Below are 11,699 nucleotides of genomic sequence, written 5' to 3'. Positions count from 1 at the left end.
TTCAACATACACTAGGTGAGCCTGCAAAGTGTATTTTCTGTGTGTGTCTGGAGAGCACGGTGTGTGTGTGTGTGTGTGTGTGTTTTAGAGAGTGTGTGTACCATGTGTGCGTTCCTGTGTTGTGGTCGTGTTGGTGCTTGTCCTACTGTATGGCAGCAGGTGAAACCAGTCTAACCTCACCTGTAACAGGTCTATGTAGTGAGTTTCTAGAGAGAGGATCAGGGCATGAAGCCGTAGCTTTGTCAGACTCACAATGGTCACCTGCCTGCCACTCAGGACCCCTGGAGGTTTGGTGAGAACTCTGCTGTGTGTGTCACTGTTTGTTTTAGTGTTTGTGTGTGAATTCATGACTTAGTGTGGGGGGGGGGGGTGCGCTCTGTCTCTTTTCTTTGTGTTTGAAATCTGACTTTTTTTGAGGGGGCCCCTGAGTGGAGGGGAGTGGAGGGGGGTGGAAGTTGAGTGCTGGCATCATAGCTGTGTCACGGTGTCTGTGTCTCTTTCACACATACACAAGCGCCACTAAACTCCCTGTACACACACACAGGGCAGGACAGAGCCACAGGGACCTGCTGTTGGATTTAGGCAGACCACATCACCAGCCTACAGTTAAACTCCATCCGGACTTCAAGAGTGGAGCACAGTGTCGGGGCCCGGCCCTCAGTGTTCACAGTGTACATGTTGGATGTTGTGTGTGTGTTTTTGGCTCTCTCAAAGTGGATTTTGCGTGACAGATTGGAATGATCGTGGAGTGAGGGATCACACGGAGCAGAGTGCAGACAGGAGGGAACAGAGGAGGGAGAGCGTGAACGAGGGACAGAGACGGAGCAAAGGATGAATTGGTAGAAGTGAAGCCGGACAGCGACCTGGAGGCTGACAGAAGGAGGGGGAAAAATAGAGATTCAGGAAGAGAAAGACAGGGAGGGCGGGAAAGAGAGAGAGCGAGAGGAGGAGGGAGGACAGAGGAGACAGAGGAGCCAGCCCTCTAGCTGTGACAGTTTGTGTGTTAGAGGGGTTGACAGACACAGTGGCTTTGTGTCCTGCTGAACACCACTGGACAGGACACTGCTGTGCTGGGAGTGGAGAGGAACTGTCAGTTAGTCTGTCAGTCAGACCGTCTGTCTGTCTGTAGGGAAACTAGACCTCTCTGCTACCACTCTGGCGTACATCTGCTCTCCAGGACGTCTTTAATATCATTTCAGGGCCTAGGACGCCTCACCACGGCATGTGTGCACCCCCCAGCGTGCGTGTGAGTGTGTGTGCCTTGGAAAGCTCCTTCACGTCCTTGGAGGTCAGGAGTTTGAGACTGTGATGTGGAACTAAAGGCATGTATCTGGGGACGTGCCAGCATCAGGATGGAGAGGAACACCGAGGAGAACAGGGGACTAGACTGAACTGAGTTGGTTGGAACTATTGGGATTTTTTCTTTCTTTTCAGGGATGATCTTGGTCCATCTGAAGAGCTACTCAGCCCTCTTGGCTTCTGCTTTCACTGATTGGTTCATCTCAATGGAAGTATGACTTGGCCAGAGAGGATGTAGGTGTTACACTGACACCTGCGTAATTTACTGGAAAATAGCGTGTTTGTGCGATAGTGTCAAGACTTTACCTCCTCCTGTGTGTGGCCCATGTTGGCATCGGGTCGGCCCATGTTGGGTAATCTCTGTGCCCCCACGCCCACGGCTATGCCCCCTTACCTTGCTCTACCAACTAGGTCAGAGTGGTGCTTCCAGAATCCCGTAGGAGTGGACTGTAGTGCCGCCGAGCCTCGCTGTATCTGGTTGGCAGTGCTGCGTGGTGCCCCCTTGCCCTCGCCCCCCACCATGAGGCCAGTCCCGGTCGGCAGCCGTGCCCAGCAACATTCTCACCAGCCCAGGGTAAGGACTGTGCCCAGTGCCCACCACACCCCAGCAAGGTGGAGGTTTGTGGGTGTACCTCAGAATCTCAGTTGAGGTATCCATATAGTTATGTGGAACTGGTGTTTTGCAAATTGTGCAGTGTGTATGCTTGTTTGTGTGTTAGCGAGATAGAGCTTCTCCTCACGTGTTTTTCTCTGTCGGTCACAGGAGGTTGATGGCACCGTAATTGGGGAGGACGGGCTCGGGGTAATGGCTGGAACGCAATGAGTGGTTTCCATGTGTTTGATGCCATTCCATACGCTCCGTTCCAGACATTATTAAGAGCCGCCCTCCCCTCAGCAGCCTCCACTGGTTTGTATGTGGCAGTGTGATGCTGAATGTGAGCGACAATAATGCAGTAATCATTAAGCATCAGCTATAGTTGTGTTGTCCTCTTTAGGGGGTTGTGCCATATTGACTGTTTCCCCCTGGAGGGGCGTTACTAACTAGTGAGTTAAGGCAGATGAAGGGGCTTGTTATGTGGCAGTTTGGGGGGGGGGGGGGAATTCAGGGCATCTCTCATCCATGTACACTCAGTGTGTGTGTGTGTGTGTGTGTGTTGAAGCGCAGTGTGTGTTTGCTTTCTCTCTCTGTCTCTCTCTCAGACATGCAGTTGAGAAATGGCGGCTTGGGGAATGTGGGCAGGCAGGACCAGGCTATAGAATACAGACACAGCTGGAGTAAAGACACTGTCTGTGTACAGTAATGGCCTCTCGCAGTAATGTGTACAGCATCAGTCCTGGAATCTCAGCCTGCTCCCTCTGTAATTGTGTTGACCAGGATAGTAACACCAGTAATGTGTACAGCATCAGTCCTGGAATCTCAGCCTGCTCCCTCTGTAATTGTGTTGACCAGGATAGTAACACCAGTAATGTGTACAGCATCAGTCCTGGAATCTCAGCCTGCTCCCTCTGTAATTGTGTTGACCAGGATAGTAACACCAGTAATGTGTACAGCATCAGTCCTGGAATCTCAGCCTGCTCCCTCTGTAATTGTGTTGACCAGGATAGTAGCACCAGTAATGTGCACAGCATCAGTCCTGGAATCTCTCAGTATCTCTCTCTGATGGGTGTAGACACATTTTGATCCATCCAGTAGCCTGATAGACTTTACTGTTGCCTGTATGCCACTGAGTGTAGGTTTTAAGGAGAGTTTGGGTTATTATGGCTAGGATCTGTGGATGTATACTGAACAAAAATATAAATGCAGCATGCAACAATTTACAGTTCACTTGGCAGCCAGGCCCAGCCAATCAGAATACGTTTCCCACCACAAAATGGCTTTATTACGGACATGTAGATTAAAAGCTCAGGTTCGACAATTTCATTGGTTAGACAAACAATAAGAGGATAATTATGCAGATAGTAATGTAGTGCTAGCCTCGGCACTCCAGTCCTACCTATTTCCCCCATGGGGTGTAGGTTAGAGACCGTTTTAGGGAGGGTGGGTGAGGGGGGTATGTGTTACTGGAGATTCATATTCAGCAGAGTTGCTCGAGGAGAAAACCCTGTTTAACTGATGTGACATCAACTGACTCTATCTGACAGAGGGCTCAGACAGGTTCTTGAGCAAACACGCACGCACACACACACACACACACACAGATAGTGGAATTCAGGCGGTTGTGTAAAAGACAGAGACGTTATTGTTGAAGCTGTGCGTCAGGTTTGCTGAATGACTGTTTATACTCGATTGTGAAATACTGTATGTGTTTAAAAGGCTGCCATGGTGCGGCTGGCCTTTTCAACTGTACCGACACAGAGTCAGATGTCGGCTGTCATGCTAGTTTGAACTAGGATGTATTCTGGCTTGGAGAGGAGCCGGAATAAGGACAATGATACAGGTGGGAGGGCCTTTGATACACAGTAGCTAGGGCTCTGGGTTTTTCCTGATCTGACCAGGAAGAACTATTGAACCTTAAAGTAGCTTCTTCAGTTTGTATCCCTTTCTCTTCTCCCGTCCCCCATCCACCCATCCGTCCCCCATCCACCCATCCGTCCCCCATCCACCCATCCGTCCAGCTCTCAGACCAGTGCTACGGAGCGGACAGTGGGTCTCTGGATTAAAAGCGTGTCAGCATTTGTAAACTTCTGTAAAGCCCAACTTTTCAAACGGGATGCAGCTCTCAACTGTTTGAAAGACCATTGTTCCCCCAGTGTGTGTGTGTGTGTGTGTGTGTGATGTCTTTCAGGCATTCCTTTTCTTCACCATCATTTGCAACCGCTGAACTAATATAGCTTAACAATCACTTCCTAACTATCATCGTTAGGCTGGTGATGTACTGCCTGATATGACTGTTAGAGTAATGGTGAGATGGACACCTGTCTGCTGCCCACCCCAATAGCAACACGATGTGGTTATATAGTCTAGAGGTCGACCGATTTTATGATTTTTCAACGCCGGTACCGATTATTGGAGGACCAAAAAAAGCCAATACCGATTAATCGGCCAAATATGTTTTTTTCTTTCAGTGAAATACGGAACCGTTCCGTATTTTATCTAACAGGTGGCATCCCTAAGTGTAAATATTCCTGTTACATTGCACAACCTTCAATGTTATGTCATAATTACGTAAAATTCTGGCAAATTAGGCGGCCCAAACTGTTGCATATACACTGACTCTGCGTGCAATGAACGCAAGAGAAGTGACACAATTTCACCTGGTTAATATTGACTGCTAACGTGGATTTCATTTAGCTAAATATGCAGGTTTAAAAATATATACTTCTGTGTATTGATTTTAAGAAAGGCATTGATGTTTTATGGTTAGGTACACATTGGAGCAACGATACGCACTGCATCGATTATATGCAACGCAGGACACGCTAGATAACTACACATGGTTGATGATATTACTAGTTTAACTAGTGATTATGATTGATTGATTGATTGTTTTTTATAAGATAAGTTTAATGCTAGCTAGCAACTTACCTTGGCTTACTGCATTTGCGTAACAGACAGGCTCCTCGTGGAGTGCAATGTAATCAGGTGGTTAGAGCGTTGGACTAGTTAACTGTAAGGTTGCAAGATTGAATCCCCCGAAAAATCTGTCGTTCTGCCCCTGAACGAGGCAGTTAACCCACCGTTCCTAGGCCATCATTGAAAATAAGAATGTGTTCTTAACTGACTTGCCTAGTTAAATAAAGATGAAATAAAGGTGTAAAAAATAATAATAATAATCGGCCAAATCGGTGTCCAAAAAAATACAGATTTTCGATTGTCATGAAAACTTGAAATCGGCCCTAATTAATCGGCCATTCCGATTAATCGGTCGACCTCTAATATAGATGAATAGGAATGATGGGAAATATTGTGTATGGTTTCCTGGTGGCCCCACATGGCATTTTAATAGGTGTTCTCATTATGGTGCCTGTAGATGTGCTAATTATCCTAATTAATGGCATGTGGCAGGGCTCCGTATTGTCATTTGTGTATCATGATTAGCCTATTCATGTGAGCTTGTTCTAGAATCACTGCTATGTAACTACGGCTGTACACACCATTTCTATTCATATACTGTCCATACTGTCTTTACACACCACTATATGTATGTACAGTATATTTATATACATACGTATATATTTATATGCCGGTCTCTGACATTGCTCGTTCTGATAGATCTTAATTTCTTTCTTTTATTTTTCTGGATTATGTGTGTATTGTTGTATTATTGCACCGTCGTTGCTAGAAACACAAGCGTGTTCGCTGCACCTGCAAATCTGTGTACGCGAGCAATACACTTCGATTTGATTTGAGGGATCTAGGCAGATGTCAGAGAAGTGCAGATTGAAGTGCCAAATGTTCCCCTTTTGGATTGGCTAGACCAGAGAAAGGTTTCCTCATCTAGGAGGTTGGTGAGAGAGTGGCCATGGAAAGACTATTAGATATAGCCTAAATACAGTCAGGTTTTACATAAGCTGACAGACGGATGTAAGTTTAATCAATGATGCTAGACCTCATTGTCTGGAGTGTAACCTAGAGGCTGGAGTGTAACCTACTGTAGTTAGATGGAGACTTGTTGTGGGGGTGTTTAGTGGAGAATAGTCAGGCAGTCACAGACGTCACCCACACACTCAGGGTCAGGCAGGCAGGCTGACATGCAATGGGAATCATATCTGGCCCAGAGCTCCAGTCTCTGTGTGTTTGGGGTAATCACAGGGTTTGGTATTCTCAGCACCGGGAGGGGCTGTGCGGTCGAAACCAGCGTGCTGGAACCTGTCTCGCACTTGGCCCAGCCTGCTCTCGCTCTGCCCTTTCCACTCGCTCCTTCCCTCTCTCTATCATTCTCTCCTTCCATCGCTCTCCTCACCCTCTCCTTGCCAGTCCCCGTCAGTGTGTGTTTCAACATGCCTCAAACCAACCGCTCCCTCTGGAATTCCCTCTGGCTAGTCTCTTTCTTTCTCTCTTCATATCCTAAGCCTACTCTTTCATTTTCACTCTCTTTATTTTCCTCCCTTCTCTTCCCTCCCCCTCACTTTCATGCATCTCTCATTGAAACGTTCTCCCTTATTATTCTCGTGCCTCTCGTCTCTCATCTGTTTATGAAATGTGGGAGAGTTGCCTGGGCATTGTGAAACGGTGAGAACAAGGTTACATCACCTGTATGGAGAGCTGTGCATCGAGCAGGAAAGAGGAGAGGAGGACAAAGAGAGGATGTGTTGTAATGGTCACTCCAGCTGGATCATATGGCAAGAATGTATATGTGGTGATGGTGGAAGGGAGGAGAGGGGAGAGCGGTAAATGGGAGGGATGGAGCACAAACACCCAACCCCCTGGGGTTTTATATTTATAGGTGCTCTGTATGCCTGGTTATCCCTCCTCTACGGTACCACAATTCCTGTCCCCAGCCTGCCACTTCCTGTTGTTGAGCGGACCGGGTGATTGGCCCTGCGAGGTCAGAGTAGTGTGGAGGGGGGAAGGGGCACAGGAAGTGAAATATAGGGTTTGTGTTGGGGGTTAACCCCTTACACATGTGGGAACTAACCTAATATGGATAGGGCTGAATTTAAATGGGTTTTTTTTACAGAAGAAATATGTAAAGCATATCCATAACCATGGTAGCAATTCAAAGGGAACCGTTTGGAGATTATGGGGAAATGATTAGACCAGAGGTGAGGACAGTTCGTCTGACACAAAACTGAATCCAAACATTACACTATTGATATAATGTACGTTTTACTTTTACTGTACTTTTTTGCCGCATTTGTTTATAACAAAATCTGAAAATACTCTGGACACATTCAGGAACATGATAAGAACATTTCCTGGAAAATGTGGGGTAGATGCAACATAAGACATAAAAAGAAACATGGGTTTGAGTCAGAGGACTGACTGGTGTCTCCAAGTGGCCAAACACCTCTCCAAAGTGTACGCAGTTCCTAAGTCGTTTCGATGCACTTTATGACTCAAAAGAAGAGTCTTCAACTATAAGGTGCTTGTTGAGCTCTCCTAGCTGTGCCGTTGAGGAACTAGAGCACACTTGTTGTCGTTTTGGTTGGAACACAACCCTGCATCCCCGCCATCACACAATTACCGTTGTTGTTTACGCAATCCAAAAACGGTCCATTATAAATCACAACGAAATGTGAAGTGCACACTTGTATGACGTCAAAGCAGTATTTATTATCACTTTCAACTTCTCATCTTTCAAAATACGTTGAGTCCTCTTCATTTACAGCACTTCCCTCATTCAGACAACGACAAATTTGTGCCAGAGTTGCCCAATTAGTGGGAGAGATGGGGCCAACTTCATCACCAGGTGCTCAGGTTCAGAACGGATGTCAGTCAAAACCCTTAAAGTGCTGTCGAAGTGGAGACCCTGAGCTCTGATGTCATGTATTGCATGTTACGGTGCAGCCACTGCGTTCCAATTTAGGCACCAATTTAGGCACCATTTTCAACACGCATACTGGTACAAGTATGAAGGGCTACAGCCAGCTGGGGGCCAGCCGTGCTCACCACTCACCTACTAGCATTAAAACATATGGACACACACACACACACACACCCTCAGAGTGGAGAGTCAGGAGGAGAGACACCGGTACAGTTAAGTAAGTGTACTTCCATAGAGAAGAGTCCAGAGGTATAGGCTCATTTACGTTTAGGAAGGTTGTCTCCCTCCCATCCCTGTTTGGTCAGGTGGTTGTGTTTGAATGACATATGTGGGTTGGAGCAGCAGCATCAGGGTGTTAGTTCTCACATGTATCTGTCATGTTTGTTATTTGCTTTCTTTGGGGAAAATGAGTGGAAATCTTTTCAGGATCACCCTGACCCTTTCACACCACGCTGGTGTAAGGTGACCAAGGTCAGTCCTGATTGATTACAGACATTCCTTAATTGTCTAGAGTTCCGTCCTGAGCATTCCTGGGTGAGCTCAGGACGGAACACCTCCCCGCTCCCCTCCGTCTAGACCTGGGCTCTTCCTGACAGCGGCCGCACCCCCCAGGACCCCTTTGTGGTTTATGGGACATTGTTGTGGTGCTGGGTGCCATGTGGGGACTGCCTGACCCTATGGGCCAGCCGTACTCAACTCTCACCTACTAGCATTAAAACATATGGATACACACCCACACTCATTGTCCGCCAGTCTCCCAGGACAGAAACAGACACATTCCTATTCTTGCCTGCAGGGGAAGTCACTAATGAAGTAACCAGCAGCCCGTTAAGTGGTGATGTCACTCTGAGGCCTGGCTCTTGTAGCATGGATGTCGTTTGACCTTTGTTCCAGTTCCATAAAGTTATGAAAGTTTTCCCTGGGAATACTTGGTGGAAGGAGGAACTGGTTAAGTACTGATGGAGTGTTGACCGTTGGAGTGACATAAGTGATTGTTTTGGGGATATGACCTGAGTCTTACATGTTTTTATTCTCTCTCTGTTCAACAGGCAAAGGGTTGGAGAGATGGGTTCTCCTCGGCCGGTGACAACCCTCGGCCTGCGATGGGGGCGGGAGGAGAGGGGGCCGGCGTTGGATGGCAGGGTCCCCGGACGCTACTACTCCAGAAGAACTCACAGGGCTTCGGCTTCACGCTGCGCCACTTCATCGTCTACCCACCAGAGTCTGCCCTGCACACCAGCCTCAAGGTACCACCACTGGACAAAACACCAGACAGTGACAACTGGGGCTTTTAAAGAATAATCCACTCAAATCTACAGATTCCTATGATTTACATTGTTAAATAACGCTAATATGTGAGAGCAACATATGTTGTGAAGAAAAATTGCATTTCGTCGTTTAGAATAAATTAGGAAGCAAAAAACATACTTGTAGAAATCTGCAGAGCTCAGGTCGACTACAAACCCCATAATGCAATGCTCTCTCTAGAAAGGCTGTCTGGCTAGCTAAAAAATTGCTACACACAATAGCACCAAAGTCAATATCAGCATGTGAAGTAGTTACAGTAGCTAGTTGTGAAATCCCTGAAACAAACTGCGCTATCAATTTTGCCATTTTATTAGGATCCCCATTATCCTTTGCGAAAGCAGCAGCTACTCTTCCTGGGGTCCACACAAAACATGAAACATGACATAATACAGAACATTAATGGACAAGACCAGCTCAAGGACAGAACTACATTCATTTCAAAAAGGCACACGTAGCCTACATATCAATACATACACACAAACTATCCAGGTCTAATAGGGGAGAGGCGTTGTGCCGCGAGGTGTTGCTTTATTTAGGAGTTACAATATCACCATGTTCGACATGGTAGCGATCGCATTTCTAGCGCAAAACTGTGTGAGTCCGGTTGCTATGGCAACTCGAGGAGAAAACAGGTTTGTGTCATGGTCGTTGAAGGAAGAAAGGTTACTAATTTGAAGGTGCACTGTGAACTTTAAGGACATTTCAACAAAATATAGACTTTGTTGTGACGATATAGACAGATGGATGTGTTCTACACAAGTATGCCCCTATTGGCTTATTTGGCGATATGGAGTGTTCAGGTAATTGTTTTAAAAGTGTCATGAAATGTGATAGTTTGTTATCCCTATTTCCACGGACGAGAACCGTATCATGATGAAGTATCTCGTCACATTTCATTTCTAGGGTGGATTATCCCTTTAAGACTGAGCCAATCATATCGCTGGGGCATTAAGACTGGACCAATCAGATCACAGGGCAGGAAGGTCGTAGATCAATCCGAACACAGGAGCAGTAAGGTCAAGAGAATCAGGACACAATGGGGGACAAGACAAGCATAGCCAATTAAATGCAGGGATTGAACCAGCGTAGCCAATTAAAGTGTTGGGGTAGACTCATATGAGTTAATCAGATTAGGGACATAGACAGATGGATGTCATAAGAAGAGCCCTGTCATTAGAGTAGAGATGGATAAGCAAGCGAAGGACAGAAGGGGAAGGGTGATACACAACCTCCATACTCCTGTAGGACTGATTTACAGAGAGAGAGAGAATTCCATTAAGTATGTTTTACTGTCTATGGACAGACAATTGTACCACAGCCAGTGTACCTTTTGGCTCGCGAATACCTTTTTCCAAAAGGAGGACACTGCTGTAAGAAACAGTACAGGGACAACAACGGTGTTTTACTGAAAAATATGTCCTGTCTTAACTATACAGCCATTCAGCGTCATAGATAACAATCTCATCAGAAAAAGCATCATCCTGGTGGGTGTTTTGTTTTGTTCTCTGAGTTGTCGGGCAGGGGGGGGGGGGGTTACAGCCACAACAAGGGCCCTATTATGATGAACCCCCTCCCCCCTTCAACCCCCAGCCCAGCAGCTGCAGTAAGGACAGGACACTGTCTGTGTGTCCCAAAAATGGCACCCTATTCCCTATATAGTATACTACAGCCCCATGGTCCCTGGTTAAAAGTAGTGCACTATAAAGTGAATAGGGTGCCATTTGGGACACAAAAGTGTCAATCGGCTCTGTTGTCCTGGCCTGCCTGGTACCACTTTCATATTACCCCCAGCCTGGACCCGGCAGTACCATGCCCTCTACCAGAACCACCACGGACAATGGACCCACTGCTGCCTGTCCTGTCCTGTCCCCAGGGTCACATGCTGCTGTGAGGGGCAGCGAGTGGCACAGAGAACGCAGCCCTCTGTCCCTACCCATCTGAAGGGGCCTCAGAGGTGACTGCCCATCATTGGGGCCACATCAAAGATCTGTATGATGTGACTCCCTTCATCATGGACACATGCCTGATGATTTTCCTAACGGATTGATCAGTGCATGCATGACAGCTGTCCCTAACCCTACATCTATATCCACAGAGCGAGAGAGAGAATCAGAGAGAGATGTAGAGATGAGGATAGTGCATCTCCATCTCTCGGTCCTCAGCCCCACCACAGGCCCGCATGTGTCCAGCCGGGTGGTCAGCTCAGCTGGGGAGCCTCCCTGGCTCCTGGGTCTATTCTGGGGCGGCAGCCCTCCTTTCTCTGGCCATAAACCCCCACTATTGTCTGTGGAGGCAGGAATGAGCCCACTCAGCTCTGCCTAAAGCCAGGCAGGAGCCAGTCACCCCAAACTGTCCACTCAGCTCAGTGTGTGTGTGTGTGTGCACATGTGTGCGCCTACATCAGTCTATCACCCTATCAAACAGCACCTATGACAGACAGACTGTGTGCTCAGTGCTGCCCTCGTCTGTCTGATGCAGACAACTACCCGTGTTTGGCTCTGTGTATGACATCACCACCTGCAGACAGTCAAACCTGTCTGAGTGTCTCTGCTGTGTGTGTGCTGAACATTAGGAGCTCCTAAACCAGAACAGGTGTGTTTGTTTGAGAGAACTGGCTGGGATACCACTGAAGTCACTCTTCACATGCTAATCAGCTTGTAAAAG

The 11,699-nt window shown here is 47.2% G+C and overlaps 1 protein-coding gene across 1 annotated transcript in view; it reads left to right on the top strand.

Annotated features, from left to right (window-relative positions):
• The first annotated feature begins 556 nt into the window (after positions 1 to 556).
• The window catches only part of LOC109891908 (rho GTPase-activating protein 23), a 41,686-nt gene continuing 30,543 nt past the window's right edge, over positions 557 to 11,699 (top strand). The window contains exons 1-2 of the mRNA XM_031827272.1: positions 557 to 1,873; positions 8,777 to 8,974. Of these exons, the coding sequence (XP_031683132.1) occupies positions 1,625 to 1,873; positions 8,777 to 8,974 (447 nt within the window). The 5' untranslated portion in view covers positions 557 to 1,624. The remainder of the gene's footprint in view (positions 1,874 to 8,776; positions 8,975 to 11,699) is intronic.

Source organism: Oncorhynchus kisutch, linkage group LG6, assembly GCF_002021735.2.
Source record: "Oncorhynchus kisutch isolate 150728-3 linkage group LG6, Okis_V2, whole genome shotgun sequence".
Taxonomy (NCBI): Eukaryota; Metazoa; Chordata; class Actinopteri; order Salmoniformes; family Salmonidae; genus Oncorhynchus; species Oncorhynchus kisutch.
The sequence above is the reverse complement of the archived record's forward strand: the minus strand, read 5'-3'. Positions and strand labels throughout refer to the sequence as shown.